General features: G+C 37.7%; 3 protein-coding genes across 8 annotated transcripts in view; 1 reads left to right on the top strand and 2 right to left on the bottom strand.

The window, feature by feature from the left end:
* Window positions 1–2,929, top strand: part of lef1 (lymphoid enhancer-binding factor 1) — a 49,442-nt gene extending 46,513 nt beyond the window's left edge. For all 6 annotated transcript variants that reach the window (XM_028435422.1, XM_028435574.1, XM_028435333.1 and 3 more), the window contains one exon: window positions 1,524–2,929. In XM_028435422.1, coding sequence (XP_028291223.1) covers window positions 1,524–1,603 — 80 coding nt within the window. In that variant the 3' untranslated portion in view covers window positions 1,604–2,929. The remainder of the gene's footprint in view (window positions 1–1,523) is intronic.
* Window positions 2,930–4,142: 1,213 nt separating this feature from the next.
* hadh (hydroxyacyl-CoA dehydrogenase) lies at window positions 4,143–9,634 on the bottom strand. Its single transcript, XM_028435889.1, has 8 exons — window positions 9,444–9,634; window positions 7,126–7,254; window positions 6,787–6,944; window positions 6,576–6,702; window positions 4,934–5,023; window positions 4,702–4,774; window positions 4,514–4,630; window positions 4,143–4,435 (listed from the first exon to the last, which is right to left on the bottom strand). The coding sequence occupies exons 1-8, from the start codon at window positions 9,558–9,560 to the stop codon at window positions 4,317–4,319; spliced, it is 930 nt and encodes a 309-aa protein (XP_028291690.1). The 5' UTR covers window positions 9,561–9,634; the 3' UTR covers window positions 4,143–4,316.
* Window positions 9,635–11,110: 1,476 nt separating this feature from the next.
* On the bottom strand, window positions 11,111–17,196 carry cyp2u1 (cytochrome P450, family 2, subfamily U, polypeptide 1). Its single transcript, XM_028460417.1, has 5 exons — window positions 16,741–17,196; window positions 13,958–14,608; window positions 12,185–12,346; window positions 11,914–12,081; window positions 11,111–11,830 (listed from the first exon to the last, which is right to left on the bottom strand). The coding sequence occupies exons 1-5, from the start codon at window positions 17,159–17,161 to the stop codon at window positions 11,649–11,651; spliced, it is 1,584 nt and encodes a 527-aa protein (XP_028316218.1). The 5' UTR covers window positions 17,162–17,196; the 3' UTR covers window positions 11,111–11,648.
* Window positions 17,197–17,292: the final 96 nt, after the last annotated feature.

The following is a 17,292-nucleotide window of genomic DNA, read 5'->3' on the forward strand; positions in this document are numbered from 1 at the left end:
TGTTGTGAAGAAACACGTCTTTTTATTTGTTTGAAAACTAGAGTTAAATTCTTGAACTGTAACTACAATGGTGTGGTGTGTTGAGCTGCCAATAAAAGAACTGAAGAAATCACATCAATCAAGTTCACACTGTGCTAGTGTTTCTAACATCTGTCGACATACAGTATATAGATAGACTAAAGTGGTCAAGAGCAGAATGTGTGTGAGTTCAGGCAGGCGGAGGTTTTTTCCGTCGCCCACCTACAGCGGCAGCTTAAATGTCAACCAGGAGCAACACAATAGGGTTCTACCTTGAGAGAGAGCAAAAGGAGGAATGAGCAAAGGAGCGTAGCACTGCACGGCTGGGTCACGGCAACCCCCGTGTTGGACTAGATCAAAGGTAGAACAGCCCACATCCTGCCACTGACCCCCTCACCCCCTCAGGAGTTCAGCGCAGTGCGAAAGCCTCTGTTACACACAAAGATAAAGTGACCATTGAATGTGTTCTTTACTTTGCCACTCAATTCAGGGCTACATTCTAACGGCTTTATACGGGAAACCTGACTTTAGCTTTGGATGCCAACAAACAAGTCATCAAAGAGTGTTAGTGTTTGTTTTATTGTTTATCAGGATCCCCATTAGCTTCTGTCAAGACAAAAGCTAGTTTTCCTGGGGTCCAACACCAATAAAAACATTACAAATTCACTGATTTTACAATCATCAATCTGCAAAGTAATTAAATAAAATAAGAGGAAAAAAAGATCGAATCAATTCCTGATAAACCAGAATCACGTTCATCAAGGGTCACCAACCTTTCTGTAACTGTGAGCTACTTCATAGGTACCGAATAATCCAAAGGGAATGTTTAGGTTTCAACATGAAACACTTTATTTCTCCTAATTTATGCAATTGTTTAATTTTCATTACATTTCATTGAAAATTATCTTCTTATTTTACTAGCTACTAACAAACCACTTTTAACCAATCATATAAGAAGTAACATTTGTAAAATGTTAAAAATGTCATATTTTACAAAAATCCATCTTGCATTTTAAAAAACATTTCAGGCTTATTTGCATTAAGTGTTTCAACATTTTTCTTTCAATTTAATTTTGTACGTATATCTTTATATACTTAATGTGACTAGGCAATAAGCTCTATCCTGTTATAGATTGATTAATAAAAGTGAATATAGGTAGTTCTGTTCTGGTTTAGGTGGTTCAATATAACACAAACTGGCTTTTCTAGTATCATAGTTTTTGTACCTCTCGTGTATTTTTACCTTGGCTTTAAAAATGTCACTTCTTTCAGAATATTCTACTGTATGTAAATTGAACATTTTCTAGTTGTAGCAATTCCCCTTTCCATTTTTGTCACTGTTAGAAGTTGCAATCCCTTCTGTCCCAAATCATTACTTTTCATTTGTCCTTTACTCACGCTGCCTAATAGGAATAGATAAATGAACTGGTGGCAGCCTTTATAAGTATTGTGTTGCTCATTGTGGGATAAATGAAACTAACTTTCTCCCTCTTGTTGTTCCTCAGGAGGAAAGCGGACCAGTTTCTCCACATGCAAAGCGAAGGCAGCAGCTACAGGCCCTCTGCTAGAGATGGAGGCCTGTTAGATTCCATGAAGACCCTTAAAAGTCCAAACTGAAGCCTCCAGTTCTCAGAGGAACCCCAAACCTGCACTATTCTCTCAATCATGCCACCCCCCCACATCCCCCAAACCCTCTGTCTCCAAAAAACACTTCACTGTTTGATTCGAGAGAGAAACGAACCTGAACAAGACAATCATGATTAGCTGAGCACTCTCACATAAGTGCGTTCTGTCACTGAGAACATCCCTGTAAAGTCTGTTTCCACCTGTTTCCTTTGAACCATCAGCTTATACCCAAGGCACTGCACTGAGAAACAGCACATTTGATGTACGCACCAACGCCCTAACGCCCCACCCCCCCTTACACCTGTTCCTAAGTTATTCTAAGTTATTTGTCACCATGGTCTCTTTGTATAGTTTATCAGGCTGACATTACCCCCCTCAGCACCTTCCTCCCCACCTTTCCTCTCTCACTGGATTTTTTTTAGACCATTTGGGGGTTTCCCCCCCATTGACCAAACACCTCTTTTTAGACTGCACTAAGGAAGATGGAGGGATCTCATGTTGTCCAAGAAACGTCCTCAAGACACCATTTGAGTTGAATGACCATTTGGTGCAAAAATGAACTCTTTGATTTGCATTTCAGACTGAAATTGTTTTTGAATTATTTTTTTTTTTTGTATCTTGAATCCTTGTTTCAATTTCTCAGTGTATATTTCAATGATTTTTTTTTTTGGTTGTTTTTTTTAATATAGTGGTGTATATATAAATATATAAATAAGCTTTGGACACAAGGAAAGCCATTTTTCTTGTTGAAGCGTCTTGCAGAAATTTGAAACTAAAGGCTTTTTTTTTTGATAACTATTTGTAACAAATGGTGACCTCGAGTCTTGCTCAGATGTAAAATATTTGATCTGTATGTGTACTTTTTAAAACTGTCAGGATATGTCGATTTTTCTTGGTATTTTTGCAGGCAACATTAGGACAAAGGCGAGAGTGACAACTCAGAGGCCTATATTTTATTGTTCGAAACAATGACAAATGAAGCAGATATATATATTTACCCCCAGCACTTGACAGTCTTTCTTTTATTGCCATGGACCTTTTGTCTTTTCTCTCTGGTAGCTAATAGTGTGTTCTTTAGCCATGTTGTTTATTCCATGCAAACATGTCTAACATTTTATGATTTTTTTATGCTCTGTTTTAATTCTTCCTGAATTCCTTTTTTAATCAGCATATTTTGGGTCACTGTCATCTTCTTGGTATAGCATTTGGCTTCCCAAGTGGTCACATTTGAATGGTTTTAACATGTTTTGTTTTTTAAAGGAAAATAAAGAAAAAGCATCCTTGGCTTGTTTGATCACTTGTGTCGTGGAAAAAAACAGAGCTTGTGAAATGCAAAGAGAATTCTAGCTTGATGTGTTGCTGAAACTCGTCTCCATTGACAACCCAGAACCCCTTCCATGAGTACCAGGGTCAACCTTCCTTACCTTATAAACTGCGTTAGACAGTTTGTTGTTGGGTCGGGTCCATTGACAAGTCTTCACTCATTTACCCATTAAAGTGCCTTTTTATGACTTTAAAGCTCCTTAGAATAATTACTTGGCAGAGAGGGCCTATATGCCATTGCCTCCCCTGCCCTCTTCAACTCTTTCCCCATACATACAATTGTCAGTCACCACAATCTTATATACTACTACACAAAACTGATGAATTATTTAATATTCACTGTGTGCACTTCTGATCAGGAACAGCAAAATTAGCAGTATTTTGGAAATGTCACACCTAGATTTCTGTTAAAACTCTGACAAATTCACACCAGAAGTAGATTTTTCCAAAGACAAGACAAAATCCCAACTCATATTTTGAAAAAATTGGACATCTCAATCTAGTTTCTAAACATAAAATGACATTTTTATAACAAACATTAAATTACAGTTAGGTTTGTGGGTAGGCATTTGATTAAAAAATAAATAAATACTGAGACTGTCCAATTTCTCAACAAGAGGTAGAGATTTTGTACGTTGGGATTTTATTACGGATTCACTTTATCATTTACCTGTTTCTGCCACACTGACTTCAAGTATGTTGTCCTGCTTACAAATAGACCAATACATCAAGTTTCACAGTAGAGATTAACTGTTTGTCATCTTTCAGTGAACATTTGTCACATTTGTGAAGGCTCGGAAAAACCAAAACTACAACATAATTAAAATATCAACCGATTCAACAATACAGATTTAAAAATTGTAAGATTTCGATTTGGTTTTCGACTGAAATCGCACTAAAAACTAAGATTTGAGCTTCTTGTAACACAATTATTGCCTTAGAACAAATAGATTGACACGCCATGAATGAGTGCTGTTACACAACTGTTAAGATATTCAAAGTTGTCGTTTTAAGTGTAACAGCGCCATCCTGTGTATGAGATAGAAAGTCATTTGTAAATATTCTAGCTTGAAATTCTTTGCTGTACATTTTCTCTTGCTTTACTCACACAGGTCTTCAGGTTTGAAGAAAAAAAAAAAAATCAGCGTATGTTGTTTAATTATAACACCAAAGTCTTCCTAAGTGAATGTTTTTATTGATCACACATTCTGTGACTTTGGAAGGAAATGGGAGGTAAAAAAAAACAGTGGTGTGTAGCGTCTTCATCAAAGGCACGGTGACTCCAGTCAGGCTTAATGATTAGCTTCTTGTTGTCCTCCAGGCTGTGTAACCAACGCACAGGAAGATTACTACTTATACTTGTAAAAGCCTTCTCCTGACTTTCTGCCCAGTTTGCCCTCAGACACCAGCTTGTTCAGCATTTCACTTGATTTAAAGAGCGGGTTGCCAGGATCCTTCTCACACCAACCTGAAGACACCACAGAATGAAGCACAAATGTAAAACACCACACTGATTTCTTTAGCTGTAAAGTTTCGCTGTACTCACCGTCGATGATAAATTTTATTGTGTCTAAACCCACGTAGTCGGACAGCTCAAATGGTCCCATTGGGTAACCAGCACCGAGCTTCATTGCAATGTCGATGTCCTCTTTGGATCCATGACCTGATAGAAAAAAAGAATCACGAGTCAGCTCATAACGAAGGTCAAATAATGCAAAAGTGATACAAACGCACCTCTCTCATACAACCGAACGGCCTCAAGCATGTAAGGAACAAGTAGTCTGTTCACAATGAATCCTGGAGTGTCCTGAAGGAAACAATGAGAACGAATGCAATGGGGATTTAAGCTATCGGAAACGTCACTTTGTCAAATATTTTGTCCAATTCTCGAGTAATAAAAGCTCTGAGACATAAGAATATACACACAAAACAAACGTTTTACTCCAAATTATGGTAGCCTTCACACCTTGCAGGACACTGGGGTTTTTCCAAGAACTTTGCTGAAGTTGAGGAGGGAATCAAACGTCTCCTGACTCGTGGCTGGGGTGGCAATAACCTGTAGACATGTCATACAACCATCTGTGAACAATGAACATGTAGAAACACTACTGCTTTTAGAGCATTGCTTTTTTTCTCCTCGTTTTATCCCCATGGCTAGCAGAGTTAGCATCAGCACCACATATATTAAGTCATATTAGGCTCAATGGTTAATACCACAGATTTCCTTTGTGGGTTTAGATGCATCGTAATATACGGAAGCAAATTATGACCAATTTTGATGGAGAAAATAATTTTGGGCAAATCAAGAATAAAGTTGAAATTTCGAGATTAAAGTTGAAAAGACGATAAGTATAATAAGCACAAATGTAACACCCCATTGCACTCTCACCTTAAAACAGTCAACTCTTCCCCACCACTGCCACTGTCCTACCCTGACTCCCTCTTCCCTATTTCCTTCCCCCTCACCTAGGTGTAACACTGCCCTCTCTTTTTATATCCACCCTTTAATAAAGTGTTTCTTACCCTTCCCCAGGGAGGGCTGGTGATGGTCACAATTATGCAATAAAATTAATTAATTTATTTCATTGCAATAATAAAACATGCATTGCTGTCGCGAAAAGATAGCACTTGACTTTCGACAAGGTAAAAACCTTAAAAAGTCGAAATTTAGAAAATAAACTCAAAATACAATATTGTGATAAAGTCAAAGGTTTGCTACTAAAGTCAAATCTACGGACTAGGGCCTATTCACCATATACGACAACAAGTCTCCATCAAAACTGGCCATAATCTGTTTCCGTAGCTCATCGATAGCCACAGATGGACTGAATGCTCCACCTCTTCTAAACTTGACTGGTTTTTCCTTCTGAACAGATTTTTGGCAATATCTTTTCAAAGTCCTTAAAGAGATTACAACGCTGTGTTTATACTTTTTTTTTGTTATTAAACCCAACTTTGAAGTATAGTTCGGTTTGGTCTCCCTTGAAAACGAGACAATACATCTCAAGTCGCTTTCCACAAATAAATGTCAAGTTATAGTTTAAGGCATTCATCGATACACGACATTCAGTAGACAGCTGTTTGTTGTCATATGGTGAATTGACCCTCATCAGCTCCAGTAGATTTGACTTCATCAGCAAACCTTCGACTTTTATCACAATATTGTATTTTGAGTTCATTTTCTAAATTTCAACTTTAATCCCGACATTATATTTCAACTTTATTCTCAACATTTCAACTTCAATCTCGACATTATTTTTGATTTGCCCAAAATTATTTTCCCCATCAAAATTGGCCCTAATCTGCCTCCGTAGTAACAAAACATGAATTGGGGAGGTCTTTAATGTTTTCCTGGACTTCTTTGTATAATGTGGTTTCCAAAGATTTCCATAAACTCATTGAATGCAACGTGCAAACAAATATCAACCATACCTAAAAAAAAAAAAAAAAAGCAACCAACCATCTGCATCAGCTACAGAATAGAATAGAATAGTCTTTTATTGTCACGGTACTTGGTGGTACAGTGACAATACAGTGATTCCCATGACGCAAAAGGTTTATATATTTCAGCCATTCCCAACCATTAAAGCCATATTTTCAGACCTCACCTCCACCAGCTTCATCATAGGAACTGGGTTGAAAAAATGAAGTCCACCAAATCTGTCCAGTCTGCTGGTGGAACTGGCAATGTCAGCGATGGGCAGGGAGGAAGTGTTGCTGGCAAAGATGGTGTGTCTGAGTCCAAGAACAGGAAATCAACACTACAAATCTAATAACTTTATTACCTAATAGGTATAAGGGACATAGAGCCGTACGTACTGTGGGGCCAACTTATCAAGACGACCAAAAATCTCCTGTTTCACCTTCAGGTTTTCCACGATAGCCTCCACCACAAGATCTGAGCTCTGGATCACAGACTCTGCATGTGTTGAGGTTGATAAGCTCTGTAGAACTTTGTGGATGAACTCTGCACCTGCCTATAAGACAAGCAGAAGATGGATACAAAACATTATGGCTGCTATGGTGACAGAGATAGGACTCAACAACTCGAAGTAGCAGAAGTAACCTGCATTAGGCTACTTGCTGACTCTGTCCTAAGTTCTGCTTTATTTAAATGAATCCCAGAGTTAGTGGATGATGTGGCTTGTTGAGTCTCACCTCTGGTTTGTCTGCAAACTTCTTTTTGACGACTCTTTTCAGGCTTCCTTCAATTCCTTTGACGGACTTGTTCAGGATCTCCTCAGACGTGTCCACCAGAGTCACAGAGTGACCAGTTGATGCAGCAACCTTTAAGGAAGATAATGTGGTAATAATCAGTATTGTTCCTTCATTGATCTGACTAATCCTGAGCAGAGGTACTCATATTACTGTAAATGAGTTGCCCTTATGGGTACTTGTACTTTGTTTTAGTTTATTTCTAAATAAGTAACTTTACTTCTACTTAAGTACATTTTAAAGGAAGGACTTTGTTACATTTCTACACTCAACTGTTACTGAGTAAATTATTATTTATTGTGATTTTTTTATTTCCGTTTCATGGCACATTGAACATAATCCCTATGTTGTTAGTCGTGTCATTTCTGATCAATGCCCAGCCACTTTCTATGGTTCAGGTTTCTACTCATTATGTTGTTCCCCACATGGCACTGTTTTAGAGTTCATAAATGTGGCTACTTAGAATTTTTTTTAAATTTATTTTAAATTCATAAACTGTTATTTTATTTGAAAAAGAATTGTACATTTTGACAAACCTTTTATTTCACAGAGATGCCGTTGTTGGGTTCCAATTGTGCAAGATTTGGTCTTTTCCTTTTTAAGTTTATAAATGAGATGTTTACTGTATCCAAGGGAACCGTGGCAAGATTTATTACCATAAATAAACGTGGGGGTGAAAATAACTTTTACTTTTAATACTATTTAATTGAGCGACTTTTTACTTGTACTTGAGTATTTTATGTACGACTTACTTCTACTTGAGTGCAAATTAAATCAAGTAACAGTACTTCTACTTGTGTAGGATATATTAGTACCAGAAGCGGCTAGCCAACAGAGGGCGCTGAGGCGCCGCCCCACCACTCAGCACTTTAGTTTGAGTAAAACAAAAAATAATAATAATTAATAATGAATAAAAAATACTACAAAACAAAGTTATATCTGGATTATGTGTAAAGTTGTTAAGTTCATTTTTTTCTCTCTCTCTCTCTCAGTTGTTTTGTTCATCTGTGTCAGTGATTGGTGACGTATTTCCTTCTTGGGGCGCACTAATCTTTACCGTCCACTCTCGTTAAAAGTTGCACATGCGCAGTAACTCCTCTGCAATGGAGTGACTCTCGGTGCGGTTTACAGTGTTCCGTCATAAAGTGGCTTTGACAGGTGAAGCCGTGGGACGATAGAAGGAGAATCAAAACGAAGGAAGAGAATTTAAATAATTCTGCTATACCTGCCAACCTGCTGACTCAGCATGGATAAAAACAAGTAGGGCCAATTTAAAGCACATTCAGAGAAGGCAAAGAAACATGAACAAACTACATTTGATGATTTCAAACCTTGAATATGTCCATATTTTGAAAAACTAGGTCTTAAATGATATATTGTCAGGTCTTAAATTATGTATATTCATTCACCACTTCCTTTGTCACTCCTGTTTGTATTTGATTACTTGTTGAACTAAAAACTAAAAACTAAAAAAAAAAATAGGTAAAATCTGAAAAAAAAAAAACAAAAACAAATTACATTTCAAGAAGTATAATAATAACCCTGACACACACTCACTCTATTGTATATACCAGTTTCTCAAATTAATAGAAATAAATCTATTCATGAGCCACTAAATGCTATTTCTTTCCACTTAATTACAAAATGAGATTAAAATGTGTTTTATCACTCATTCATTCCATCATTATGATTTATAGTTGTTTTTTTTTGTTTTTTTACAGTATTCTGAACAAAATGTTGTAGTTGGACATAAGAAGGTACTGAGATTCAGAAATGAGAGAAAGGGGAACTTGATATGTTGATAACCACTGGTATTTGTTCTTGCTTGTTTATGGGTTCTGTGGAAATAAATGTGGTTAGTTTAAAAGCAATTATGTAACTGCAATTTTCCTTACTTATTTGTTCAAAGCTGTTTTTGGTGTATATATTTTTTTGGCGTTGTATCAACAAAGTTATTGTGAACCTGCGCCTCACTTGGACGGCAGCAAAGGAGGGTCAAAACTAGTCCGACACAAACCCTTGGATATACATACATTCCTATTCACTGCTGCCCGTAAAAAGTGTTTGTAACTAAATGTAATATTCCTAGAAACATAATATTTGTAATTTTTTTAAAAGACCAAGTTGTGAATGAAACAGTTAAAAAAAAAAAAAAGAAAAAAAAAGTTAGCTGTCATTCACACGGTGCGGTACGTCACTGCAGCGATATGAGGCTACAAGTTAGCTTCCACGGCTAAGTGTCTGTGCCATTGGACGCTTACTTGTGCGATCCCAGCACCCATCTGTCCACCTCCGATGATCATGACATGTTTGATCACAGCGGGTCGCAGAGCAGAGGACGAGAAGCCCCTGACGACATGTCGGGTGCAGAAAGCCATGGTGGGAGTGCTGCGGTGAGTGTGCAGTAGGTCGCGAGGACGCGCACAGGAACAGCGTGAGTGTTTCAGTGCGTTTGGTTTACGTGCTGGATAGAGACTCCTGAAACAGGAACCAATAAGCTTTCTCACACTCTGGACCTGCGCATGCGCGACCTGGGGGGGGGGTTCATAGGTCCGTACATATAACGCATTAAAAAAATACATGTAGTTATATGTATTTATGGATGAAAAGGTTTAATATTACTACATAACACGGCCCCCCAAAAAATCAGAATTAAGTCTTTAATTATTTAAAGTTTTCAAACGTTGTTTTTATTCGCAATTTATAACATACAAACAACTTACAAATGTAAATAAGTAAAAAAAAAAAAAAAAAAAAAAAAAAAAAGTGTAATTATATCTTAGTTGAGAGACGAAACTGAGCGAAACACCAAATGTCCCTACGAAGGGCACAGCGCGCGCACACGTCTCACATAATGATAGACAGTCACGTGATCAGGAGAAGACCTTTCACACAGATCGGTTGGACTTTAATCTGCTGCCACAGAACTGGACTGATTACATCCATGTTTTTAATGTTAAACTGAAAACATGTTATTAATTTCTAAATTTGAAAAATAATTTTCAGATTTTTTTCTTCTTCGCTGAATTGATTAGGACCGTCTATATTAATTCCACAGCTTGTCATTTCTTTGTCATTATTTGTGGTTAGGATCTAAGTGCAAGTACCAGGGAAAAGTTAGACCAGTGTTTGTTGAGTTGACATGTTTCCCCTGTGCTTTCCTTTTTTTCTGGGTCCCCAGAATGTGACTTCTGTCCTGCCCAAGGTGTCAAGACATTACCATTTAGAGTGCCTGCACAGAACCTCACTATATGTTTTTTATTGTAACCACTTGGTTTATATGATGACGAAATGTGACCCACAGACATAGTATATTTATTAGTGTTTATTAATACTGTTAAGCAAAAGCTTTATTGGTTTATATAACATTTATTTATACATTTTATACACAGGCCAATTCATTGTGCTCTACATGATTAAAAAGTGCAATGGAAAACATGAAACAGTTAAAAAAAAAAAAAAAAACAATATGAAAACTAAAAATGACATTAAAACATTAAACAGGGTTTAAATTCAAACCAGTACCAAACAATTGTCTTTGCTGGGGTAAAATCTCTTGCCTAGTGATGTTATGGCAACACTTGGATCAGAGCAGGATTTGAACCAACAACTCTTTAGTTAAAGGAGATGGTCTACCAGATGTATTCAGATGTTCTGCTGTAGGTGGCACTTTATGTAAGTCAGTCAGCTAAAAACAGAGAAATGGAGTGCCAAAAAGAAACAGAAATGGATGAAATAATATATATGTTCTGATTTGCTCACTCCTGTTCACCAGGGTCTGGTGGACCTTGTCAGTGCATGTATTTGAATGTAAACCAACCATACAACGTTTGTTAACTATTTGAATAGTACACATGTAAATATGTGACTATTTTGTGGTGTTTTTGTTACTTAAAAAAAAAAAAAAGATAAAAAGGAAAACCACCGCAAGGTGATATATACAGAACTGGATCAAAAGACAATATACAACATTGACAGTCAAAAACCAAAATAAATCACAACTCCCTAAAAATACACATTTCTTTTTTATTTAACTAAGTTTTGAAAAGCATCTACAATATATACAGCTGACATTACAAAACATATATACTTAGATTCTCGTCAAATATACAATAAAAGTGCAGACTATTTATGTATTGTACGGGGGGGGAGGGGCTTCCTCCCACATACCAAAAACATGACTGTTAGGTTGATTGGAGTCTCTAAATTGCCTGTGGGAGTGAATGTGAGAGTGACTGGTTGTCTGTCTGTGTGTTGCCCTGCGATGAACTGGTGTACCCCCGCCTAAAGCCCATTGTGAGCCAGAGATAGGTACCGGTAGACCCTCGCGAATGTGAAATAGGACAAAGCAGGACAGAAAATGGATTTGTTTTAACTATGGAAGGTCTGTAAGAGCCATTTCCATAGAGTCTCCAGGATAACCCATATCATTATTGCATCATGGTCACAGAAATACAGTTTCTCTGTCAAGAACGAGGAGTCACACACACAGTGAAAGTCTTGGGTGCCAGCGTCAGGCCAAAGCGACCTTGCAGAGATGGAGGTGATTTCCCCTCAGGGATGGTAAAAACAAAGGCCTGCAGTAAGCCGGTGACCATCAGGAAGAGCTCCATCTTTGCCAACTGTTCGCCCATACACACCCTGCGACCTGCAAGAGCAGACACACAAATGATAGATTTCAACTTTAGACACTATTCTGTATTTTCAGGTATTTGGTGGCGAATTACATACCAATTCCAAATGGGATGAAACACTCTTTCCTGACCAACTTTCCCTCGTCGTCCAAGAAGCGAGCAGGATTAAAACTGTCTGCATCATCCCATACAGAAGGATCTCTGTGGACAGACCACAGATTGGGCAAAACTACTGTTCCTTTAGGAATAGTGTAGCCTCTGAACCCTGAAAAAGGAATAAAAAAAACACTGAAGTAAATTAGATGCCAGAGAAATGGTAAACAACTATTTTTGATGCAACAAAAGAACTATTATGAATCACTGTTTACTTGTTGTGTCTGAGGCCATGTGGGGAATAGCCAATGGCACTGCCACAGTGAGTCTCTGCACCTCCATGATGGTGGCTTCAGTGAAAGGCAAAGTCCCTCTGTCAGTCATTGATGGCACCCGACCTCTGCCCACAACCTCATCAAGTTCTGCTTGGACTTTGTCTAGAATCAAAATACCACCAGAAGTAAACAAGACCTCCATGACAACAACAAATGCCATTTTAAACTTAGTTATGTGTTGTGCAACTCTTTCCTTTTTTAGGAAGTGGTCTAAATTTTATATAAGGAGAGGAAGGTTGCATTATTAAAAAGCAAGTTCGGATGAACTACGGCCAGCCCACCGGAACGTCTACGCGCCGAATAGCACATACCATGTTCCCGAGAATTCAGTCAAATGACTCGGTTCCACAGAGTAAAACGAGCATTAACGGAGGAGTAGTCATTTGAAAATGGTGCCCTTGTGGCACCTACTTAGTAATGGCCATTCATATATTGGTGTGTGGATGGGCCCCCTAATCGAATTGTGTGAGGCATAATCGTAATCTACGTTGAATTACCTTTAAAACAATATATCACACAACTATATTCCTTTAAATTTAGAAATTACCAGAAATTAAAAAAAAAATAAAAAAAAAAAAAAAAAAGGGTCCCTGAGCGTCTCATCATATTCATTCATAGAGTATTCATATTAAACTGCATTCCAATCTGACAAGAACTAACGGAGGAGTAGTCATTTGAAAAATGGGGCCCCCGTGACACGTACGAGGTAATGGGCCCCATTTACAAAATCAACTTTCTTTGTTTTTCTTTTGAAAATCGGGCTCAGAGCATCGATGCGTACACATCCATAGATTATACCTACCAAATTTCAGCACGATCCATTCACGAATAACAGAGGAGTAGTGATTTTAACTAGTGTACACAACAACAACAACAACAAAGTGAGTGGCGTTTTGAGTCCAGTAGCCTGGCCTAAAAATCCTTACTTCCTTTTTCCTTTAAACAAAACTAGTTTTAAAACAAAACATAGGAAACCGATAAAAACGTAATAATGGCAGATGAAGAATGTTTATAAATCCAATGTAAAATAAATTTATGGCTCTTAGAATCCTATTGTCAGAATTGTAGGGAAGGTATACCATAATTTTCTCATACCTCCACTGAGATGGTAATATTTTAGCTGTTAATTAATTAATTTGTTTCGTTGGCAGGAATACGTCAAAAGTACTTAACCCATTTTGACAAAATTTTAACCAAAGATAGACCTAAGGGCTTAGGCCATGGAATACTCCATTATATTTTGGAGGGGATTCAGATCAATACACTGATTCTGGATAAGTATAGAAATCAAAAAATCAATATCATCATTGGCAAAAATTCATATCTTGATTTGTAATTTGTTGATTTTAAGGAAATTTGACTCAGATATGTTGGGTTGGTGGTTCCTCAATTACCACACTGAGCTTCATCCATATTGGATGTGGATCCTGCATTTCATTGCGATTTGAACCTAATAAATTGTTATTAATGAGGATTGACATTTATTTAAGCCTTTAAAATGTATATAATGATAGGGACATGGTCAGGATCACTGATCCACATAGCTGTGAATATCTGGCAAAGAGGATATTTGGTGTTTGGTGGAGGTTTGCGCTCTGAGTGATCTTGTTTATCAGTAATATTATTTGACATTTGACTGTTTTTTTGACATTTTGATGAAATTTGGTAATTGTACACAGATGTTTTAAATTCTGTCGATGATTAGATATTTACATTGGATTTCAGGGTGTAGGACCATGTAGAGCAGAATCCACAAAACTGAGTTTGCTGTAGTGTCTGTGCCGGCAATGAAGAGGTCTCCCACAATGTAAAAGAGATAATCCTCTGTAAAACTGCTGTCTTTCTCTCCAGCAGCTTGTTGGGCCAGCATCTCTATTAAGTACATGTCTAAAAGATCCCTGGGATTGTCAGGATCTAAAGTTTCACGGTGCTTTGCAATAATTCCCTTCAAAAACACTGTGATGTCTCTTTCCACCTGTCGCAGTTCTCTAAAGTCCCCAAATGGTAAATGGTAGAGGAATGGAAAAATGTTGATGAGGACAGCAGGGCTGTTCACACAGATCTCCAGTCCACGCACCATGAGGTCCAACTTGGTGCGGAAATCCCTGTCCTCGTGATGGAAACGCTGACCCAGGACCAAGGAACAGATGACATTTGAAACAGCGTTGGTGATGAGTGGATTCAGGTCCACCCCGGCGATGCCGCGCTCCTCGTTCAGCCGCAGTATCTCAGCTTTAATGTTAGCTAAACCTTCTTGAATGCAAGGCTCCAGACTCAACTTCCCAAAGCCAAAGTTTCGAAGTGTAGAGAGGCAAAACTTTCTCTGTTTTTTCCAAACTGATCCATAAGGTGCAAAGACAATACCTGAAATCAATGAAGCAAAAAGGAAAGGTTCAACATTTCGTACTCAATTATCTGGTTATCAAAAACCATGTATCAAATTATTATCAATCAATTTTAAGGAGGAAAAATGCATTGAAGAAACCAGATTAATCTTCTGATCGGGAAGTTGGGGGTTTGATCCTTAGGCTAAAATTGTCTATGTGTTGAAGTGTCCTTGGGCAAGACATGGCAGCTCTACTCCATTGGTGTGTGTATGAGCCAATATTGTAAAGTGCTTTGGAACTCCCTTGGTGGAAATGAAAGAATGATATAAATAAATATTGGGCTGTTTGATAGTTATCAAAATCATTCAAACGTTATATACTGTATATAGAATAGTAGGTTTGCGTGGTCCTAATACCAAGCCTTGTGAATGATATGAATTGCTCTTTTTTGAAGAATGACCAATGGCTCTAATGCAGTTGTGTAAGTACTTCCCCAGACATAATGGACATGACTCCCAAAAAAATATTTTTAGATTAAAATTTCATGGCTTGGGGGTTTACAACCGCCACCTACTGTACAAAGCAAGACATAACTAGGAATAAAAAATGTTTAAAGATAAAGACAGTGGATATAAACTTAAGAAACTTCTGACCTTCAAAATAAAATACAAACTAAAATGACCGTCTTTGTTTGGATTTATCCTTGAGAGCGCCCCGACACTGCTCATCCAGGTGAAAACACTATTATTGATTACCTTCATTAGTTGTAATAAGCCTTTTCACACTCTAGTGTATATATACTGTAAATATGCATAAATATGGGCAGAAGATCAGCAGGTGTAGTTACAGATTTTTAATATTAATATTGAATTAAGTGAAAACATGTACAGTGATTGTAAAGGTTGTGTTTCACGTTTGTTATATCTTTTTAAATTATTATTATTATAATTATTTTTATTTTATTTGGGGGTGGGTGCAATTTGGCACCCCTCCAAGATATGGTGCCCTTGGCGGCCGCCTGTGTTGCCTGCACGTCAGCCCTCAACTCAAAAAATGCCACATTCCTTAAAAAGGAATCTGCTTCATGGAATGTTTACAAATCTTAAATTAAATATGCAAATTTATCTTTAATTTGTGACATTAAAAATACAACAATTGGGCATTAAAACCTCAAATCTGACTTGCTGCTACCTGTAGAAACTCTATAAAATGAGTTGTACAATGAGATAAACTGTGAATCACTCCTTTATCAATAATTGTTCAGTATGATCACCATTTAATCCAATAAAAAAACTGAACAGAATATGCATCCTTATTTATTTTATATTTTACTCTTGCAATCGAACTAAGATTTGTCACAGTAGTAAAATGTCACACTCTAACTGCATGACAGATAAATTCTAATCATAAAACTAAATGTAATCATGTTCAGAGAGATGTGCTTGTAAAATAGTGGAGCAGAAACCTGGGCAGAATGTTATAGAAGATTTGGAGCATTTTTTTTTTTTTTTTTTTTTTTTAAATTGTACTGTGGTTCGTACATTTTGGGAGGAATTATGGAGCTGGCTGTGGCTAACTAACGGTTGATTGTATTAAATTTGGTGACTTTTCTAAAAAAAAAATATATAGACTTTGCGGTTAATAATTTAATGTTGACAGCCAAATTCTCCATACATAAATACCAATTTTTGGAAAAAATAAAAATAAAAAATTCCTAGTTTCTTTTTTTTTTTATTTCATTCTCCTTGTAAAATCCCGGAAAATATTTTATGTTAATATAATTTAACTTGTGTCCTGACCTCGGTACGCTTTTGTTGATATGCTATTTGTGTTACTGGAAAATATGTGATACTATTCAATTTTACTTTATTTTATTATTATTGGTACCTTTAATTTTATCCTTTTTTATTCACTACCTTTTTTTCATAATGTATGTTCAACCTGTGAAGATGGCATGCTTGTTCATAAAAAACAAAAACAAACCCAAGGCAGAAAGTCGCAGTTATGACGCAGTGGCGCAAGTCGATGACGTAAACAGCATTGTCCCAATTCGGCGATTTTCGCACACTTCGTAAAGGGGCGTAGGGTGCAGTGTGAGTATTAGGACCGGGCTATTTACTGCACGTGAGTACACAGGTGCCTTGCTCCGCTCGCGGTGTCACGTGTTACCTTTGCGCCTGGTGATGATGCTGATGGCTGGAATATCAGGTCTGTCTGAGAACACCTCCGGCTGGTTGGACAGCGCGTCTCTGACCGCCTCGTAGCTGTTCAGCACCACTACCAGCTGGCTCCCCACGAACAGGCTGAACACATCCCCGTAAGCAGCTGATAGTTGGGTCAAAGCATCCATGGGGTGCAGGTCGGGTCTGGGATGCTGTCCAAGCCTCCTCCGGAGAAAAGAGGGGACGAGGAAGCCACCGAAGTTCCCCACAATCGGCCATGACTTTGGACCAGGAGGAATGTTTCTATACAGGCTCCGCTGTCTGTGACAGGAGATAAAGAAATAAGCTAGAAAGAGCACTACAATAAAGATGTTTACAGAGGACAGGACGGAGGAGCAGCTCTGTTTTAGCCATGATAGCGACAGCATGGCGCCTGTGTTTATGCAACTGTAGACACATTGGATACACAGCGCTCAGCTTACGTAACACCGTCGTGACGTCACGGAGAGCAGCACGACCCCACTGTACTGGGTTTTTTTGTTGTTGTTTTAATGTTTGT

Source organism: Gouania willdenowi, chromosome 1, assembly GCF_900634775.1.
Source record: "Gouania willdenowi chromosome 1, fGouWil2.1, whole genome shotgun sequence".
Classification (NCBI taxonomy): Eukaryota; Metazoa; Chordata; class Actinopteri; order Blenniiformes; family Gobiesocidae; genus Gouania; species Gouania willdenowi.

Bases quoted from the DNA above. Each gene is read 5' to 3' on its own strand.
- hadh (XM_028435889.1), bottom strand. From the start codon at position 9,560: ATGGCTTTCTGCACCCGACATGTCGTCAGGGGCTTCTCGTCCTCTGCT. The intron at 6,945-7,125 runs GTGAGACTCAAC...CTTGTCTTATAG, and splicing joins AGTTTGCAGACAAACCAGAG to GCAGGTGCAGAGTTCATCCA. The intron at 4,775-4,933 runs GTGTGAAGGCTA...TGTTTCCTTCAG, and splicing joins AAACCCCAGTGTCCTGCAAG to GACACTCCAGGATTCATTGT.
- cyp2u1 (XM_028460417.1), bottom strand. From the start codon at position 17,161: ATGCTGTCGCTATCATGGCTAAAACAGAGCTGCTCCTCCGTCCTGTCC. The intron at 12,347-13,957 runs GTAAATATCTAA...TTTTGATTCTAG, and splicing joins CCTACACCCTGAAATCCAAT to ACAAAGTCCAAGCAGAACTT. The intron at 12,082-12,184 runs GTAAACAGTGAT...TTCCTTTTTCAG, and splicing joins CATGGCCTCAGACACAACAA to GGTTCAGAGGCTACACTATT.